A 22,791-nucleotide genomic window follows, 5' to 3' on the forward strand; every position below is an offset into this window, starting at 1 on the left:
TACCTTTGTTAAAGTAGCTTATCTAAAACGGTGGTTCTCAAACTGGGGCCGTGGCCCCATGAGGGGGACCAAGATGGATCCAGGGGGCAACAGATTTTATGACATTTTATGAAATATAGACATTTATCATAGATTTTATTCAATCAAACATTTGGTTTATGGTTTATTTAAAATTATAAGTTTAAGATAATACGTCTTTATTTGGTGGGCCGCAAAGCACTCTACATAGAGGGGGGCATAGAGGGGTGCCTTACAGTGAAAAAGTTTGAGAACAACAGATCTAAAACATGCACGTGACTCTAGATTGCAAGGACTATTTCATTTAAGGAATTAAATGCATAGGTGGTTCAGGTATAGGAACGATTCGGATACAGTATATTCTTTAATATTTTTATGGTAGCAATCTTTGCTAACCAAAAACAGTGCGTAATAACAAATTAATAAAGATATCTTGAAATTCAAATTTGACATGAAGCACATCAGAACAAGAGATATAGTGAGACCACGAGGAACATCTACACTAGAAGAGTTTTATAAATTTATAAAACACACTTGCTGATAAGAGCAAACTCACAAAAAAAAATGAATGAGCGTGTGAAGATATTATTGATCGAGTTGATACAAAGTTAGTCAGAAAAATTGATATAATTTGTTAAATTCAGATAAATTAATTTAGATTTGGACTGGTTAATGTGCCAAAGACATTCTGTTCCATTAAGTCTGATACACAGTTCTCTGTTTAAGCACATAGCACATAGGAAATATTACAAGACAATTAACACCATCAATTTATATGTGCCAATGAACAAGTTACAAAACAGGTACGTTCAGAAAATGAACTGATGCTTGAATGGAACATGTAATGTACACTTGTGACTTGAAGTGTTCATGTAATTTATAAATAGATTTAAGCATTAACGACAGGCATGTAAGCTACTGTGATGAGAGAGAAAAGCAGATGGTGGAGATACTTACACACAGAACGTGCAAAGCTACAGCCCCATCAAGACGCTCCTGGTTGGTAAAAATATCTTCCGGGAACTCATGTATACCTGCGAAAAAACATCACAATTACACACACAGTCTACACACAATACACACACGTCTATGCAAATGTTGCATTTCAATAAACATAATGTAATTAAGCATATGGATCAATCTAATTTGTAAAAAAAATTGTCCTTAAAGTAGTAATAACAGGGAATTGTAAATCTGTCATTTAGTGTCATGTCTGATTTTCACGTGAACTGTTCATTTCAATTTCAAATGGCATCTTTTTTAAGAACCAATGAAAATACATTTTCCCTATGACATCATTCTAAAATACAATATAATAACTTTATCAGATGTCGATCACAGAAATTTTAACCTAATTGGCGGTCACATAACCAGCACTGGTGTGATTTTTCGTCAGAGCTGTTCTGACGCTATCACTACTGCGTCCATCGCTGCCCTGTTAACAAGCTATTCAGCGACACAGCACGTCACCTAGCCGGCTCCATTGATAAGCCCCGCAGCCTGCAGACAGAATCGGGTCATTGAGAGCGGCCACTTTACTGGGATTCAGCTTTAGATTCTTTAAGATGGCATGTTAGAGAGTGTTACAATTGCGCTCCTACACAGCCTGTTGCCATGACGTCAGCATCCAAGATACTACAGCCCTGATTGAAAAGCGTAGAGACCCCAGAGACCAACTTGGTTCCATTCAGGGAAAATGCTAATCTTTCAGTGGAAACCTGTTTCTCTTCAATGTTGAAAGAAAAATGGTTTAACAGGCAGCTTTGAACATCTATGTCACTTCTTATGACAGACAGACAATATGCAGCTGGATGAGGAAAATCGAAATAAATTGCTTATTTGATCCTTTCCATGTTGTTGTGCAAAAATAATATCCTCTGAAAAAATAAATATTTTGTAAAAAAAACTTGTTTAATGTGTTGTATTCATTTTCACAGATTAATCTGTCACACTTTTAAGCAGATTCAACGCTATCTCCTCCTAACCCAGATGTTGCTCTCTAGTGCCCCCATGATGTGAGTGGAAACTTAAAAACTAACAGCCAGTTCTCAGTTTTATATGAAGATCAACATAACACCATTTGTATAATGTGGCAGTCATTACAGGAATATCTGCGAGGGTGTTTGCGCGTGTCCATGGCTGCATATTGTGCAGTGATATTCTCTCCACGATCACAGGGGAGGTTGAATGCGTCAGCAGGCTTCACCCTGCCCCCGGTGTCCCAAACACCGCACAGCTGAACTTAAACAACTTTACGGAACACGCATAAAATTGTTTAATCCTTAACTAGCACAGAGACAGCAAGTGATGTCATCCGGCCCTACACCTATTTGTGAGTAGAGCAGGTATTTTTTGCATGCGAGACCTGGAAGCGAGTTAGAATTTAGCATTTCTGGTTCCGTCTCGCAACAAACAAGGAGAAGAAGAACTCCTGTTTTGCCGTCGTGCTGGAATTTAACAACAGTGAAAAAAAACTGACAGAACACGTATTCAAGTATTTATCCTAGCACCTTCGATAACACAAAACAAAACACAGAATTGACATCCTTTATCTAGCTTTGATCTTGTCGTAAGCCGAACATTTTCTGCAAGATGTTGTACATCATCTAGCCGTATTTGCGGCAGCTGTGCAAGGGACTTGGTAAAGTCCATTTTGAGGCACTTGCGGATGTAACTCAACACTGCTTTGCCGCAGAAAGGAAGATGCGTGACGTCATGTGAAAAGGGCCAATTAAACACCTATTAACTATACATTAAACACCATTGCGCATTTGAATCTCACAAATATTGCAATGCACACATATAACCAGGAAACAAATGTTTATTACCGTTTGAAAAAAATGTTAGAGGCTTGGTGGTGGTGACGTTGATACTATCGAGCGACTATATAGCGTAGTCTGTTTATAGTGTCATGTTAGCTTTTTCCATCTGACAATTGTATTTAGACTTAAAAACAGCAAATAACGTATTCATTTGTAGATTATCTTGACAAAATGTGTGAGTATCATAAATCATTGTTAATCACAGAGTTTATTTTTTTGCGATCTTCCAATAGTTTTCCAAAACATTTTAAGAGATTAGTAGTGCAACAACAACGATATAGATGTCCATCTGATAAAGAATACAACAACCAATCAAAATGTATTCTAATTTAAAGTGTTTTTATATACATTTTTATGTGAATTTGCCATGCACAAACTCGGAGCAAACATAGTGTTAACGTCCGTCGAGTGGACGATAGTTATCTTTCTAGTTCTTGGTTAACAATTCTTAATCATCATTATATTTCATAAATACTAGGCCTACTCCCCCCAGGCACCCCAAAAACAGAGCAAACACCGCTTTACTCATGACAAAGAACTTGTGATGACAAACAGTTGAACAAAGAGGTCTAACAAGAATCATCTGCCTATTTAAACAACAGCTCTGCAAAGGTGTGCTCTTGGTTCACATGTTGGTTTCATTGTTGGCGTGGTCTTAATTTGAGAGTCACAGCCTTCCGGAGAGCTCCGCAATGCTCACTGGCACATAGCCTCCGATTAATCTCATTTCAAATACAGTACCGATGAATAAAGCAGCAATAAACAAAAGCAAGAAACTGGGAGGGGATCAATTAAAAAACAGGCTCAACTTGGCGACGTTGAGAGCATCTAAAGAGAGTTCCACTTTGTAATTTCAGAGAAGCCAAACAAACAGAAACAAACACAAAATCTCTTTATTAAACACATATACAAAGTGAAAACAACAGAAAAAAAGCTTGGTTCCTATCCCAGAGCGACTGCTCTGTATCAAGCAAGAATTAGACGAGAACATTCCGAATAAGTGAGAAAAGACAAAAAATTGCCCAGAAACCTGAGAATCAGGGATGCTCCTCAGGAAAATTAACTCATCTTAACACATTCCAGTAGATTGAGACTTGAAGGTGTCCACAAACATAAACCACTGTCATCTGTGAGATGGCCACAACGGCCGAAATCTCTTCATTGCATTTTATAAGCCCTAAGCTGTTTTCAGTCGACTTCAAAGGCTCAAAATCAGGAGATGTAATGTTGAGCTTTGAAGGAGACATGGAGTAGCTGCCAGTCAGACACAGAGTTAAACGTACAGCATGGCTGAGGGCCTGTGCCCGGTTGCATAAAGCATTTGCCCGGTGATTTCTCTTTACCAAAGACAATAGGAGAATAATTTAAGTAAAACTTAAGGTAAATGTAAGGGCACACTTCAGGGAAAATTACACTTTAGGTGATTTATGCAACCGGGTCCAGACCTCTGTATTATAAATCATCAGGAAGGCAGCATCGGTCCTTAATTAAACCTAATTGATGAAGTTAAACGCTTCCGTCGTCAAGACAAACAGCGACTAGAGAATTCCTCTGTCCTGAAGGAGCTTAAGTTTGGGGATCTGGATGTTTTTGTTCTTAATTATCACACCTTATTCTGTGTGTGCCAACTATTCCCAGTTCTGTATATCTGTTGTTATACACATACATGCATGGGTTTTACACAAACATTGGAATATGCATAAAAACAGACTTCCTTACACATGCATGTGTGCATGGATAAGTTATGCATGCTTGTTTTCATGTAAAGTGAAAGTGCCAAACTTGTGATGGGCGATATACCTAAATTTAATGTCAATATCTTTACAAATTTTGTTAAATGCTCTAATGTTCTATTGGTGCTACATTAACTTTTCCCTCACCCGGATTTACAAAAAAAGCTGCAAGTCATAATTTTAATAAAACTTTGATCATCCCCAAAACATTTTCTTTTATATGAACATAAAATATATCAAATTCACCCCTTAGTGTATAACAGTGAGAAAATGCAAATTAGTTAAATTTACCCTATATAGTATACACAAATAGGTAGTCGATAAATAAGTACATTTATATAAATATAAATATAAAACAATACATTATTGACAGTTTGTTTTCTACATTTTGCAACGTCACACCATGTGAAAGATTTACAGAATATTTGTCAACTACTCACACATACAAAAATATGAATTATGCTGCTTATACAGATATAAGCAGTAAATGGACGGATTGCTGTAGTAGACAATGAATACATTTTTAATATTATCTATACAATATACATAAAACAGTCAGGATGACAGATCAATTTACAGATAGACAGACAGATAGCATAGCACCTGCTCTATTCAACCACAAAAAATACAAAGCAACAGCATTGGGAAAGAATGCAGACATCCCTGTGAACTAAACCAATAAAAGCACAAGTATTGAAGGTATCAAATTAACTTTAATTAATTCATCCCCTGTGGTCTGGTTTAGCCGGATGGGAGGAAATCTGGAGGAAATCTGGAGAAAGGTAAGTCCTAACAGATATATTGTGCAGAACAAGACATGATAAAGAACAAAAGCGTTTAGCCCCAAATGCTGCTCACAAAGCCAAGTCATGGGTGATCCCAATGTATGCACACTGATAAAATGTAAAGGTTTTTATTTTAAATGCATGTACAATAAGGCCTTTTTATTCCTAAATGTTTTATTCTAAATGCACGTAAAGCAAAAGAAAGACAACAAGACATATTATATATATACGATATTATTTCCTCAAGAACTGGACTGAACTCAAACAAGATGAACTGAGCTGCGTATAAATCATGACACAGTGGAATTAAGACTTATTGTTTTGCTCTTCATTATTTATGTTTAGTGATTACTATTCAAACCCTTCTGGGAATTGAATGTGCCGTCTCTGTCATAATAATGCTTGTGTGTGAACAAATTTCCCATGGGAGCTCCAAATATATTGTTCTTTCCACTCATCAAAGACGCGAGTCAAACAACTCATTCACTTAGCGACCGAGCAAGACTATGATAACAAGTGGAATATGTCGACACCTAAAGTACTTGTGTCTTCTTACTAGGGAATCAAAAGCAGCAGGATTTTCTTTCCATCTTCATTTTAAAGTCAAAGATAAATAATACTGTAAGTAACAACTGATTAAATACTCAATGAGAGGCTTTATTAACAGTACAGTCTATTAAAGCAAGGGGTCATGGACTGTGGATTTCAAACACAATTCAGTGCGACGACAGTATTCACTGGGATTGTTTTTTGTAACCCCGCTATAAAATACAGTACAATGAAACCGATGATGATGATGTAACCTCAGGACAGATGCAGAGTTGTTGACAGCGTCCTTAATAAACATTCTGCCTCTTGAGGGATTTCCCATTTAAAGCTGCTTTAATTGTCACGCAGAATCCAATTTTCCCATAGATGACTTCTGTTTTGTTCCGTTCATTTAACAATGTGCATTTTGTCATATGCACTTGAACACTGTTGGAAAGGCATAATGCAGTGAATGTTCTCAAACAGCTGTTTCCAGTGAGGGTGGCCCAAGCTTTAGCGGAAGCATTATCCTCTGATGTAGAATTACACAGATGAGTAATATAAAGAAGACTTAGGTAAAGTTGCAGAATGTTTCTACAAGCAAACAGTTTTTTATGAGTGACATAATGCAGTGAAATATATGATTAGAACGACAGCTTAATATGTTTTATGTAATTAATGTAAAAAGGGATTCAAAGTAAGAGAATTGCTCATCCAATGCTTTATACTGAGTGACATAATGTGAGGCCAGGGGAAACATCATTTGCATGAAGAATCTGTCTCACTGTGCAGTTATACTGTGCACCATAACATTTATTAATATAATGTAATATTATATATATGTAACATAATACATAAAATACAATTATAAAAATATTTATGAAATGTAAAATGAAAGTAATAATAATAGTGTATATAGCACAGAAGAAAAAACTGGTCTCTGGCAGTCAGCCTATGTCTATGTATTTGTCCCTGTGTTTCTCTATACAAAAGTATAAAAAAAATGTGTGTCCAATGATTCATGCACTCTGTAAAAGCACAAACAACAATATGTACAAAATAATGTATTATTACTATAATATTAATATTACTAAAATTTGTGGAATGATCTGCCTGCTGCTACAAGATCAGAAGATTCTGTGGCCATCTTTAAAAATCAGCTGAAAACACACCTCTTCTGTCAGCACCTGATCGATCATTTCTGATTTCTATATCTTTTCTACAATTTAAAAAAAGCATGCTTACTTAAGCTTAGATAAACTAAACTTGGCTCTATACACTGTAGTAGGCTTTGTGAGATAATGTTTTATTGCACTTATGCTTTTTGTTGTCCTTTTGTTTGACCCAAGTGCTTCCATTATTTACCCCACTTGTAAGTCGCTTTGGATAAAAACATCTGCTAAATGACTAAATGTAAATTTAATTATATTAATATTACAGTTAATATTATATAATGTTATTAATTTTACATTTATTATGTATGACCAGACAAAACCAGTCTTAAGGGTCAATTTTTCTATTGATATATGGTTTGTCAGGATAGGACAATATCTGGCGGAACAACTAATGTTTAAAAAGCTGGAATCTGAGGGCGCAAAAAAAGTGAAATATTGAGAAAATCGCCTTTGAAGTTGTTAATCAGAGCCACAGTAGCATGCCATCCACTCACAATATAAAGTTTTGATACATTTACAGTAGGAAATGTATAAAATATCTTCCAGGAACATGATCTTTAATTAATATCCTTATGATTTTTGGCAGAAAAGAAAAATCTGTTATTTTTACCCATACCCTGTATTTTTGTGATCACTAAAAATGTTCCCGTGCTACTAAAGACTGGTTTTGTTGTCCAAGGTCACATATAAAATAGCATAAGAGAGATTTAAGTTTTTGCTTTCACACCATATGACAAATGAACGGATTATTTGTCAATTTACCCATAAATTAAGGTTACATTTTCTTGCTTCCACTAAAACTCTGCTGGTTTAATCATTTGAGTTGAATGGTTTTCAATTGATAAAGATCCAAAGTTCATCTTCGCCACCTCAACAGGAAGATCTCAGCTTGAGAGGGGCCGAGGTGATGATTGTTTGTTATCATGGGCAGTGGGTCTCGAGTGGTTCAGGTACGGCGCTCGAGAAGGGACACTCAGCAACGCTAATTAATGACATGACTTGCATGCCAACAACACCGGTCCCCCTCTGCAGTCTGCCTCCTCAAACACAGCTTAAAAACTGAGACCAATTACTCCCGGAATCAATTAAAGCTATTCACAAGCCACTCACAGCAGCGCTAACATCAGCGTGAAATTGTTTCAACAGAGCCCTCGTCCCCGGTACACCAATCACATCTGCATTGTGTCAATGATGGCTCTCTACGCCATAAAACATTCATCAGGAATGTAAGAGTCCTTCATAAAATGTATTTTTTTAGTGCGCACACAAAATGTTCCAACACAGAAAACTCATTGATGTTTCAAACAAGGTCAACAGACAAATAAGACACAATGTTCTGTACCTGCTTATGTAAAAGGTTGTGCTAAGAATATCTTGTTCAATGCGAGACTGATGGAATGCAATTGTGATTTTTTTTAGATAAAATATTTTTTTTCTCTCTTCATCTCTCTCTCTCTCACACACATGGTGGAAGAAAAGGGGACGGGATAAGCATATTTGATGATACAAGCAGAGTCCTTCTCAAATCCCTGACTTTTAAATCTATGCAGGATCAAGCTGGATTGACCTGCACTGTACCAACTAGGGTCCGGACATAAAAAAAACAGTGACGGTTCATGCTGCTTACATAAGCACACGATATTATATAATTCAAACTTTTATAATTGATTCTGTTGAATCCAATATACATCATTAAATAGATCTCGGGAGATAAGGCTGTTAAAGAACAAAGCACAAATGTTCACAAATCTTACGTGAAGACAAATGTATGACAAGAACCAGAAGTGTGTGTAAGAAATCAATTGACTGTAGAATAAACCTCATGACATACTGTTTACATGACACTACATCTAAAATGAAATATCTTGACTGAATTGTTTGAGAACTCAAAATAAAGGGAAGAAATGAAATGTGTCAAATTGATAATAGATCATTTTTCATTTGAAACTGTATTAAAAGCTTTTTAAAATGACTTTTTTAATGATTTGTTTATTTATTGGTCCTACTTATTTTTAAATGAATTATCGTCACGGTCCTTCTGAAACCTCGGATTTCCAAATTATTATTTTTCAGGGAAAATAAAAATACTTTTTAAATGATTAAATACTGTGTTTTGTCAAAGATGACAATTACTTATTAATACTTTTAATGGTTAGATATTTGCAAAATCCAGTGACAAACATTAAGGGTGACTAATAATAATGATTTATGTTTTTTTTCTTAAAACACTACATATGGAGATACAATGTTTCAGAATGACAGCAGCGATATTCATTTATATTAAAAAATGGTCACACATCATCTGCAATTTCAGACACATTTCTTCACCAAAATCATCACAATGCATCATGGGATTTGCTTCTCCATGGAGTATATAAGCAATGCTATGTTTCCTTAGACATTTTTGCTATTCAGGCAATTTTACCTATATAGGCACATCACCAAGTTTTTTTCCAATCTATCCAACCTATCACATGTTGTTATGAATGTAGTATAGTAATATTGACAGGTGTAAAACTTAATCCACTATTATGACATCATCCGATCTATTTGGTCGGGTCACCCATAGTTTCTTGAAATGGAAGCGTGGTGAGACCTGCGCTGTTCAGATGAATGGCTCTAATTCCTCTATAGATGACAGCTGAGTATGAGAGAAGCATACAGTATATCATGCATAAATGCTACAGGAAATGTCTAATGCATTAGTACAGCCACTTAGGACAATGTGACACTTTTAGATGTACTAAAATGTATTGGGTAAGCAAAACTTTTTCCCCTCTGTTCTGTTCATTCTCTTTTTGTATGTGCAGGATGTCCGGGGACAGCGTTTGTCCATCAACTAAGCTCCGCAAATCCTGTCCTAATCTGTTGCATGATATGTGCAGCAAGCCTGAACAATAATATTCAATATATTTTCTCCATTATTAAAATATGGCAGAACTTATGCCATAATGTTTACGCAATGTGCAAATTGAGATTTTAAAAAGTCTATGTGCATAATCCAAAAGATGTGCGAGTTGTGCACTTTTAGAAATATGAGGAAAATGCTGTTTAGTTTTACAGGAATATAAATGCACAGCTTTAAGTGCTCTATACAGCTCGTTTTAAACCAGGTCTGAAAACACTAAATGAAAAAAAGGTGGCAAAAATAGTGGCCGAGGAATGGTGAGAAAAGGGGATCAATGATAATTACTGATCTATTACTGCCCCCTGATTTGAGTTATATTCTATAGAGCTGTACTCTATGTACAGTACAAATATGTAAAGGTGCCTAACAGCTTAACAGGAAAAATGGAGGTAAAAAGTGCAATAAAATGACAGGAACAATATTGAAGATGAACTATGTAATATGCAGAGACAACTACAAGCTTGAAGTTTATTGATCTCCCTGAAGAGTGTAAACACCGACTCAGTGGCGCTTTTAATATGTCTCTGTTTGTTCAAATGACGCGATGAAGGCGTTGTTATATATCTGAAGGAAGATATGCATTAACATTCCCATTCATCTCCATGGCAGTAGCTCAGCAGGTGTACGTGACCTGGATGCTGCAATCTTTGCCACATAGTTTCAACAACCATGAGCAGTAAACGCTAAGTGACTGAACACCGTGGAAACAAAGGAAAATTACATTCTAATTTGCTGATGTCATTAGTGATGTCATGAGTGACTATCCTTGCAGGCTAGTGCCTGAGGTGTGATGTCAATTATAATACATTATGTCATAATAAATCAAAGAAAAAATATTTGTGCAAAATATTTTTGTATGTGGCAACTACGTCTAAAAACTTTGCATAAAATTCCAACCACAACACCTTGATTTCATAATCATGACAAGACTGGCAAACAAGCCTGTTCGAAAAAACGTCATTATTTTAGCAATTCCGAACACGGAACTTTCACATTGTATCTTTAAGGGCAAAAGTATTAAGGAAGTAAAAATTGTTATGCAGAAAATATTGTGTGATTGCACGTCTCAACATTTTCCATCAATGCAAGCTGAAGAAAATGACAAGTGTAGCAAAGGTAAGAGACCACTCAAGCCCAACTGCCACACAATAAAAATACAGAGAGTGAAGAAAAAAAAAAAAGAGTGAGTGCGAGAGACAGAGACAGAGAAAGAGAGCAAAGACCTCCATTCCGGCTCCAGCTGGCTAGAGTTCTCCAATGACATCTGGATGTGACCCAATCTAATTAAGTTTAGATTGGAGCAGATTGTGGTCTTCCTGAACATCAGTGAGGTGTCTGCACTGCTTATATCTTGAAACTTGATTAGAAGCGATTAAAGAGTAATAAGGAAAAGAAATGATCAAACCAAAGCTGCAAAAATCATTTCAAAACATTATCGATTGAATGTGAATTGCTGAGCTAAAATTAGGTCACAGAGGATTGTGTACTGTGAGCATTTATAAGACCTCAGTCAAGTGAATGCAGCTACAGGCCAAGGTGAAAGTATAAGCATTCATTTAGAGATGTTGTCCAGGATCCTTGATGGGATTGTCATAACCTTGTCCTGGTCTCTGTGCTGGGATTTCACAGTCTTTTGCAGTGTTAGAGGTCTGCCTTGAGGTTCACCAAAGCAATCGTTCAGTGTCAAGCAAATACTGTGTCATTCAATAGGACAGATGTTGACACGGTTAATTTTTTGAAATGTCTGTGTGTGTTTATGCACTAACATCTGATTTTGACCTTCAAACTTCTTTTAATAAAGGCAGATTTTTGTAATATTTCTCAATCTTGATAGTTTAAAATAGTAGTAATTGTTGTCTGTTTTAACCACAACAGGAGCAGCACTCTTAGTTTTATTGAAAAGGCTTTTGATTCAATCCAATTACATTTTTTTGCAGTTCTGTCTGAGGACTCTTTCGGCACAAAAATCAAACACATCACCTTTATAGGTCCAGTGTGTAATCTGTTTGAGGATTTTCTTACTGAAAAGCAATATAACCAAACTATAACTTCAGAGGTGTATAAAGACCTTATACATAATGAAGCGTTATGTTTTTATTATCTTAGAATGAGCTATTCCTATCTACATACACCGCAGGTTCCCTTGCATGGAATTTGACATGTTCTTTCTACAGCAGCCCTAAATGAACAAAGAGAATGTGGTTCGTAAAAACGTTATCATCTTCGGCAAAAAAGCAAAAAATCTCCACACTGCTCCTTTAAAATAACTTTGAATTGCCATCGGCCCAATCTTTGCTATTTCTCTTACCTAAACATCATCGATGCACCACACCTGATGTTTACTGACGTCGATAGAGCAGTTTCTGTGCTAATGTCGTGAGATCAATCCATCACTCACATCAGAGCGGCATCTGACAGGCACGCTGCTTCTCCCCACTCAAAATAAAAAAAAATCTGCCGTGTACTGCGAACTCGGGAGAGTGCCGTACTCCCCAAAGATGTCATATTTCTGGAAACGTGGCTATAATGCACGAATCATAAATCATACGGTGGAGGGATCAGGTCAGAGAGACAGGACTGTTGTGTTTAAGACCCAAGTAGGCCAGTGGGACTTAAGAAAGGGCACATGGTAATCCTGGCATTTAATCAGGACGCCGCCGAACGTGACTAGACAGATAAACCAACTCAGACTCGCACTACCAGGCAAAAACACAGAGATGGTTTATAATTATCTCCTTCATTATACAATCTGTTTGATCTGGAATGGAAACGACTAAAGCAAAGTGCTTTCGTTTGGATAAGTGCATTGTCTTCAGATCTAGCGTGGCTTAACCGGTCCTAAAGAAGCCCAGATCTGACATGCCATAGTACATGTTCTTGTGTTATGTAAGAAAGGGGCAGTGTGTAGTTAAATAAATTCATTTGATCAAAATGAAATCTGTGGCGGTGTTTGTCAGGTAAGACTGCAGCACAAGCACATACACACCCAACATAAACAGCTGCGCAATGAGAACCATGTGTTTCATTCCTTATTTCCTTCTTTCCATCCCTCACTCACATCTATGTTGTGGGAACATTTAACAACACATGCTTGCTCCTTTCGCCCCCCCAACCCACATGCTGGCAAAGAATGGGGTCAATTCGAGCACAAAACATCATATCATGATCATGAAGAGCAATTCTATGTAGACGAGTGGATGTTTCAGTCCCATGACTCTAGCTAAGGACCGCGACAAGTTAACACTTCCTCTGGGGTACGCACAAAAAGCCCCAGATCTGACTGTGTGTGTAACAAAACAGCGCATTCCTGCTCCGAGTATGTTAACAGAGCGCGGCTCGGCTCGGCGGGGCAGAGACACCGAAAGCTGGGCAGATGGTGGGAGGCCGTTCCCTGCCATGCTACGTCCATTCCGACCGCACCATCTTGTGATGTTTGGCTGGTCACATGACCGGGTCTGCATTTAATTACAAACACATGTATAGAGGTGGAATGCTCGTAAAGAAAAACGTTTGTGCCAGGAAGGTCTACGGAAAAACAAATAAATGGATCAGAAAACTACGTCGGCGCGTCTGTGTATTCACCCGAGATATTGTTAAAGGCGCAAGAGAGATGATGATCAGTGTAAAATGACATGAGTAAACACCTGAGTGTTGCCTTCATCTCACAATGTCAGTAAGCAAATAAAAAAACATTCAGAACACAAGCTTTTCTCTCTTCTCTTTCTCTCCTTTCCTGACATGTGTTCCCAGTGACTAACCAGAGGTGTTTTATTAACTTTTAAAGCTGTTTGTACCTCTGGGAGTCACGAAAGGAAGAAAACAAACAGAGAGGGAAGGGCAAGAGCGAGCGAGCAACAGAGAAAGAGGCTCTTTTTGACCGAATTTAGCATTTAACATCTTAAAAAGAATAAGTGGGATTCCAAAAAACTTTCTTGCACTTAGTTAAAGCAACATATTTTATATGTATAAAATTTAAAAAATATATATTATTAAATGTTATCTTAGCGTTATCCATTTGTGACAGCATAAGAGAGAGAGATCACCCAAAAATTAAATTCTGAACACAAAGGAAGATATTTGGATGAATGTCAGTAACCAAACAGATCTCATCCCCTATTGACTCCTATAGTTTTTTCATTACTATAGCAATACATGGGGGGTAAGATGTTCTTCCAAACTAGTTTCTGACATTCTTTCAAATATCTTCCTTTGTGTTCTGCAGAACAAAGAAACGTATACAGGTTTGAGTAAATGGTGATAGAATTTTTTGGGTGAACTATTCTTTTAAATTTGTTATTAATACTAACTGCTTAAAAGCCATATAAACATAATCACAAAGTTCAATGCAAGCAATGGTACAGAAAGGGCTTGCTTGAGCAAGCAGACAGACAAATTCATGTACAACACCAACATGGCGACACTATCCGTGCCCACTACATACAGCATGACAGTGGCCAACATTTATTTATATTTATTAGACACAAAACTAGAAGTTGTTTCCACAATGCATTTCAGGTGAACATGACTCCTAAGCTCCAAACAGAAGGCATGTAACGGCGCATTTGAGGCAGCAGACCCAATCCTGTCCTCCCTTCTTCTCCACACAGCACTACTCATTCATTTTTAAATGTGATGAGGAATAAAGAGCATGGCTGTAAAGCAACACGCTCCGCTGGGACTCACGAACAGCCATAGAGCCTATCCATCTACAGTCTCTGCTGTTTAAATATAGCACATTTCATCATTAGTCTCTTGCTATCTCTCTCTCTCTCTCTCTCTCTCTCTCTCTCTACATGTCAATGTAGACTGATCTCTCATCTCTTCAGACATATAACAGACATCGGAAAAGGATTTCTCTTGAAACAAAAGTGAAAGTCAAAATACAAGGCCTCTTTCCTTGAACTCATTTGACAGATTCTTTTTAATCACATTCACATAAAAAAAGTAAAAAAAAAACATGAGGCATGTCTATCGAATAACAAATATTGTCAATAGGGATGCCTCGAGCCTATATTTTGCCCGATCAATTCCGATCACCTCTGCCATCACACTACTTTCGTAACTGACAGCGCGAGCTGCGACAACTGTGTCTGCAGTGTGGAAATGTGCAGCGCAACAGCTCCTTGTAATCTCTGCATCACTAGATTTCCGCAAGGCGTTAGCAACGGAGCATCGTTCAATAAGAACTATTTAATGCCAAACCCTCCAAAAAGTAGACGGATTACAGCGGGTTCACTAAGCTCTGTGACACATAAGGACAAACTCCTGTCCAGCTGCAATAAAAGCATTTAAACTACTTAATTGATAAAGAGGGACATTTTTAAATTGAATCTAATCCTGCTTTTTGAATTAGTTGAAAAAACTAATTCTGTCATTATGTTTGCAAAAATATGTTAGGCTATCATTTATTGTATGCTGAACTGTCAAATAGTAATATTTTAATAACCTCAATATACCTGGACCGTGCACCTAGCACTAGGAAAATACACATATCGGATATAGACTTAGAATACTTAAAATAAAATGAATCGGATCGGATATAACCGCAGCAGTATAATAACATCTAATAATATACATTGTGATTAAGTTGATAATTTATCATGTCTGTTGTGTCAAAGGAGTAGTTCATCTTCAAAATAAAAATTATGTCATCATTTCCATGTCTTTTTATTTCAAATTGCAGAACACAAAAGAAGATATTTTGAATAATTTTGCGAACAGCCCCCCATTCACTTGCATTGATTTTATGTCTATACAATAGAAGTGAATGGGGGCTGTACTGTTCTGTTAATAACATTCTTCAAAATATCTTTGTAGTGAGGTTCAATAAAAGGAAGGAAGGAGACGGGAAACGGCAAACATTTAAACATTTAATCAAACATAATCAAAAGTAAAAAGACACCCGGCCGCCCCTCACGGTCGACGGCCAGCGAATAAAACATAAATATAAACATAAACATGATCTGGTCTGGTCCGGTCGCTCGTTCTCTTATATGCTCCTGATCTTCTTCGTGATTCGAGACATTTACAATGACTCACCGGTCTCGAACCACGGTCTCGCCCCGCCTACTCCACTACAACCTTCTTTTGTGTTCTCCAAAAGAAAGAAAGTCATACAGGTTTGAAAAGAGGGTATACAAATGATCACAGAATTTACATTTTGAAGTCCATAAAGTAACATTGTAAAATATCAAAAGGTTATATAAAGAAGTAAAAAAAAAATATTTGGACGACACTTAGCAGAAAATATGTGAATATTTAAATAAAGGACAGAGGCAAATTTCTGCAACACTGCTATTTATCATCTAACTCACAAAAACAGATGCCTTAAACTGCATCAAAACCAAATTATTCAACAAAATGTTTTTATTATTACAAGAATATTAAATAAATTCTTATAAGAATCCAAAAGATTTGTTAAAGGTCTCGTCTCTAAATAATCATTAATAAAGTATGTATAAGAATTCTTCGAATTTACTGTTATAATACTGTTATATTGTCAAACCGCAATAAGAAAAAAGAACTATATTTACTCACGCGCACATACAGTATTAATATACTGACAAAGCTAATAATGGATAGATGCTGAATCCATTGTAAATAATTGAAGCATCTCTCATACCTTTTTTACTCTTATAATATTATAGCACTAAAGCCCATTAAATGGAATTGATGATTAACACCCTGACGTTTGTTTATGGAGAGTTGTTAGAGGTGAAAGCACAGCTGTGGTTCCATCGAGATGGAAATCAGAGGCCCTTGTGGGACACAGACACGGCTGGGTTCTGAAGGGAGCATAGACGAGAGACTCACAAACATGCATACACACGCAAACTCACACACACAAATATATGCTAATGGCTCTATGACATAAAGCACTACTAGTGTAAGAGCAGAAAAAGTCTATGTCTTTAGAGGACTTCCTACATTATTCAGACAATGTTAATAATTAAGCAGTGAGCTCATTGCCAGTGATGTATCTACATTCAAACTCACAGCTACGACTCTACTGCCAGTTCAGTCGGAGAGACACTTCACTGTCACCTCTCTGGAAAATGCCTCTCCACAGAAGCATCTTTCTCTTATTCCCACCAGAACGTATTACAGCCAATACGACTTCTCTCTTTTTCAATGCTGTATTTGCAGTTGTCAAGTTTTATAATGTTTTATTGCTTCTAGTCTCAGATGGGCAACCAGATTAAGCCACATGATTCAGCTACAAGTGATAGGAAACACATTATTAAGTGAACCATAAATTGAACTTTAAATAAAATGAATCCTTTTTTATACGTTCCCTCACTCTCACTGTTGACAAAAAATGTAAGATCTGTTTGCTTGTTCACTATGTAAGAAAGTGTTGCAGTCCAAAAGTTTTCATATGGACTTCCTCAATATGCTTCCTGTAGCTCAGTGGTAAACGCAAGGTTATGGGTTCGAATCCCAGGGGATTGCAAATACCTATGTAAAATGTATAGGATAAAGCAATGTAAGTCGCTTTGGATAAAAGCGTCTGCCAAATGCCTAAATGTAAATGTAATACGACCGTGTTCCTTTCAACATTCTGTGTGCTAATACATTAGACACAAACTGCGGGAACACAAACATATGCCCTACCACCGCCACTAATACATAACACTAACTCATCTTTTCTCTTTGACTGGATTAAGAGGCTTGGGTTTCTGTGCATTTTGAGCGATATCATTGTTTTTCCAAGCCGATGTTTGAGCGTGTTACATAATCACAGAAGCTCAAGCATCCCTACTCCACAGATGATGACATCACACTCTGAGCCAGGTCAGTCCATCCATCACAAGCTGGATAGAGAGGGATCTGCACGTTGCACAAGCGTTTAACAGCTTATGATTCCCAGAAGGTCAGCTAAAAATAAATGCATCAAACAAGGCGGAAGAGCGAAGCTGGGGCAAAGATGGCTGAAATCATTCGAGTGGGTCTCTTCTCCAAAACGCACACCTGTATTTTATTACATCACTGATACACACTTCTGTATGTTCGCATATGTAGTGTACACACGTGTGTTTGTGAGGAAATTTACTGCTGCTCAAATGCAGAGGTTGTTTCGGCATAAATGAGCATCATCAGGAGGCATCATTATGATCTGAAAAACAACATTTCTTGATGTTAAAATATATTCCTATCACTTAATAATCCCTGTAGTAAGTAATCCATTTTAAGGCTGATGGCCCTGGAAGGTGTGAACACTGCTGCGGTTTCAGACACAAGTTTCTACTTATTTCTTATCAATTGTTTTAAAACAAAACAATAACAGGCTGAAAAACATGTTCAACCGTACAACATGCATTTTGTTCTCTTATACAATGCTGCAATGTTTGTTATACAGCTTGCTTTTCTGGGCTTGGTTTAGATACACACTCCAGAAACTGGATAGCCTGTACAATAGTGGAAATCAATGGAAAATGACCCAAAATTGCTTGTTATACAGTATATATATTTATTTGTTTAAAGGTATTATTTCCCAAACAAGTATAATATTATATAACCCAAATCTTTGTCAATCCATTGAAACCCCGTTGGGCAACAACGCCGAAGCTGATAGTAAGTATATTGAGGTTCTGCTGCTTCTCAACTCCATCTTCAACTCTTTGTTATTAAGCCTAAGAGATACAGGAAAGAGTGTTGGAAAGTCCATGCTTTTTTAAAGTATATATTCCTAATTTTAAAACCCTGCAAAACTGAAGTTTGAGAGTGCAGAGAGTTCCGTAGGTTTAGTTCCCCAAGGCATTTCTCCGTGACCTTGAGGTGAATTCAATTTATCAAAATACTCCATTCCCTTGAGATACTGTCCTTGGCTATTCATTTGGGTCTCCCTAGGAGAGGCAGCTCAGATATGTCCGCAGTCACTTAAAATTGATTTTCATTATTACTGGAAAACTGCATTAATGAGATGCGGTGCACAAAGACGACTATGTTAACTTTGATTTATTGCTCCAGTTACACAGCAAATCATGCTGTGAAATACCAATTAGATGCTCGAGCTGTGATGAGAACGTCCCCGTAGGTGTCACAAGGTTCACCAACTGTGGTGAGTCCTGTGTTTCTACTGAAGTTCCCAGATTACACAGCATTCAGTAGCTACCATCAATAAAAACAACTTTGGCTGTTTTCTGTCATAATTCCTCAACACTTCAAAATGATACACTGTAATGTGTTAAGCTTTATGTACATGATAAAACGTAGCTGAGATATTAGTTGTGTTTGATGAAAGTGTAAACTTTGTTTCTGGTCTTTCACCCGAACCTTCCAAGAATTAATAAAAGACAAATTAAGACGAATGTTGCTATACAGTTAGGGTATAGAACATAATGTCATCACACAGACATTACCATGAATATATAATATACGGCTTCAGAAAAAATTAAGAAACCATTTCAACATTTTTTCTTAATTTACAATTTATAGGAATGTGTTTAGGTAAAATGTTTTATTTAGTTTTATTCTGTGAACTACTCACAACATTTCTCTCAAATTTCAAATAAAAATATCGTTTCGATTTGCATTTATTTGCAGAAAATGAAAACTGGAAAAATGGGTCAATATAGACAGAAAAGATGCTCTGTATTTTTTCAGACCTCAAATACTGCAAAGAAAACAAGTTCATATTCACTTGTTACCTTTTATCACAGGTTACATGTATCTTGTCATGCTATCACTCCAAAATTTGAAAAGGTCTCTTATTTTTTTCCGTGTCTGTATATTAAATAAATATATCATAAAATGAACTTGTTTCTCCTTTTATGTGACCCTGAAATCCCGGCTAAAGTTTAATAGAGAATAGGAGCATCGCAGCGATAAAAAATTCCTTTGGCTAAGTGGGTAGAGCATGGCGCTTGTAACGGCAAGGTCATGGGTTGATCCCAGATCCCAGTATAATGCAATGTAAGTCGATTTGGATCAAAGCGTCTGCCAAATGTATAATTTTATTTTTTTTATGTAAGAAAAATATGCAATGTGTATTAATTGCTGTAAATGATGAATATTAGATTTTGAGACATAGTACTTAAACATTCATTTCTAACATGATAAATGATGAAATTAAAAAAACTTTTGACACTGTTTTATTATTTTGAACCAATTTTTCTAAAGGTTGATTTCAAAGTTTGAAATGGTCCTACACAGTCAATATTTAAGATATCAGGGTTACACTTTCCCAAAATGTTCTTTACATTATGCTTCATATATTCACAAGTGGGAATATGTATGATTACATTATCTGCTATGTCATTCTGATGTATAACCCCTGAAAAAAACCTGTAAGCTGTGCATCATGATCTCTCTGCTCTTTAAAAGGAAGCAGACATACACATGTGTATACAACCCATCACACAGACAATTACAACCTAAGAGAGCACTAGAAGCTGATACGCAGCGACACATCGCATGTAGCACGCTTCGGCGTCACTGCGCTTAGTAATTTGACATTTAGTCCCTCACACGCCTCCCCAGCTACCCCCCTCAACACAGCAGAAAGATCATGAATCTCGCACCAGCACACCAACATTATACAATAAAATATATAAAAACAAGCCATTAAAGGTATGAAAGACCTACTCATAGAGAGATCCAAATGTTTCACATTCATTTCTGCATAACAAAGGCTCAGATTTGTCCTCCGATATGTGGTGTTTAGGGTTATGTATTTCCATTAACCAAGAGAATTTTACTTTGAGCAAATGTGTGAACAATGTGTTTGTGTGCATTTTGTCACGCTGTCATGTTCAAAGGCAACAAATGCATTCAAACATCAAAGTGTTTGGATAGAGAAAGATAATACGGCCGAGAGCCTGAGCAGCTTACGTGTCAAACTTGCCAAAGTATATCAGAAGCTTCCAAGTTAAGCAGGTAACTCAGATTGAGCTCAACACATCACAGAAAAATATGCAATAACATCAGAATCAAAAAGCAAATTCGTATTACATTTGTTGTTGATTTTCTCCATTAACTTTTCATTAACCCAATTATCATTCATTACATTGCACATGGTGGTTATGCAGTTCACATTTTAGAACTTGTTGCATGCTTTAGCATTAACAAATAAAAAACCAAAATGCTTTTAGCAATAATGGATTGGCCTCACCATCTCAGCTTCCACTTAATTATCACACGTGTGACACAAAAACCGCTTTGCATTATTGTTTTTAAATGTGTGTATGTGGCTTGGGTTGCCAGGTTTTGCTCACAGGCGTCTTACTGTCCACTGATTCCCATGGGAACTAAACATACTTTATGATGTCTTAATGACAATTCGCTGAAAAAACAGAAAGGCTAGCGTGAGGTAGTGTTGGGGGATAGGAAATATAATTAGCACGATTTAAAAACAATAAAAGTCAATGGAAAGTTTCCATTATGGAAAAACAAACACGAGTGTGTATGATCAGATACGATGTGATGTTTCAAGCCTGCTGGAAGGACAGACGCACCGCTGATCAGACCTTAACACACACACATACACACACAAAATCATGCTCATCTGTGATTTTATCATATCCATTTTCCTTACCAAATATGCATAACCACTCCAGCACACATCTCTCTCTCTCTCTCTCTCTCTCTCTCTCTCTCTATCACTCACACACACACACACACACACACACTTACAGTCTTTCTGACCTTTTCTTCTACATGTGACAGAGCTCCTCGGGTCTGTCCATCCTCCTAAATCCACTACTAATGTCTTCCGTCTGACACACTCTCCGCAGGCCATTCTTAATTCAGAGTTACATAACAGCCACAACACCAGATTCAAACACAAACTATATAGGCTACACACTCAACTTACACACATGCTTTATGAACCCCTTACATTGGTAATATGATGCAGAGCGCTGAAAGAAGGGCAGGGATATTCCATACAGCACAGTGGGACAACAAACATTGGCGACATAAGACATTTTTCCACATCTTTCCACATAAGTGGAACCGATCCAGAGAAGGTATGTGTGAGAGATTTTTTATACTGATTCGGCACCCCCTTATCTTCACTCGCTAATGCAGACGTATGTACCCACAAGATCCATACGCTCTGCAAATGAACGACATCTTGTGGTGCCGAATCAGTGGTCTTGAATTTGAACTTCGGTTCATTGAAGACAACTCTTGCCGCTGCATTCTGGATCAACTTATTATTATTATAAGAGCTTGCTTGCTAATTACGTACATCATGGTTTCAAAACTCCCTAATTCTAAGCATTATCTCAATACTTTTAACCGGGTCTTGCTGTCAACTTACACAAATAATATCGCATCTGAGATTAATGCCTGTGCCTCAGCATTGCCCAGAAATGTCTTCTCAAAGGGACCTGAGTCACAGGAAAAACCTGGTTAGGACAATAAATATCTGTTTGAACATGTCTTAGAGATTCAGGCTGAGGCACCAGGGAACATCTCCTTAGAAGGACTATCTCCAGGCTCTGTTTATTCCGACGGATGCACTTTTACTTTGAATTACTTGTTTGTCGGATGGTTGCTTAGAGTCATGGAGAAACAGCACTGTTAGAATAAAACACGGCAAGTGACGTACGATCTGTATGCTTGTCATACTGTAAGCATTCGGCTCTCTAAGGTTCTCTTTTTCTGTTTGAGAAGAGTTTGAGGCCGATCTAAATGGCAAAGTATCATACTTCATCTGTGTTAACGGAGACGTTCTTATGTTGTGCCTTGTCAAAAAATCATACTTTATCAAATTTATTTGAACATGCAGCCTGTAGGTTGCAAACAGGTTCAGACATTTTCGTGGAAAGTAATTTGCCCAGCACAATATGCCATTTTGAAGGCCACATCAGAGTT

At 37.0% G+C, this 22,791-nt stretch overlaps 1 protein-coding gene across 1 annotated transcript in view; it reads right to left on the reverse strand.

The window, feature by feature from the left end:
• Nucleotides 1-22,791, reverse strand: part of slc24a3 (solute carrier family 24 member 3) — a 60,826-nt gene that overhangs the window by 12,581 nt on the left and 25,454 nt on the right. The window contains exon 3 of the mRNA XM_056761139.1: nucleotides 976-1,052. Coding sequence (XP_056617117.1) covers nucleotides 976-1,052 — 77 coding nt within the window. The remainder of the gene's footprint in view (nucleotides 1-975; nucleotides 1,053-22,791) is intronic.

The sequence above is a fragment of the Triplophysa dalaica genome, chromosome 11 (genome assembly GCF_015846415.1).
Source record: "Triplophysa dalaica isolate WHDGS20190420 chromosome 11, ASM1584641v1, whole genome shotgun sequence".
Taxonomy (NCBI): domain Eukaryota; kingdom Metazoa; phylum Chordata; class Actinopteri; order Cypriniformes; family Nemacheilidae; genus Triplophysa; species Triplophysa dalaica.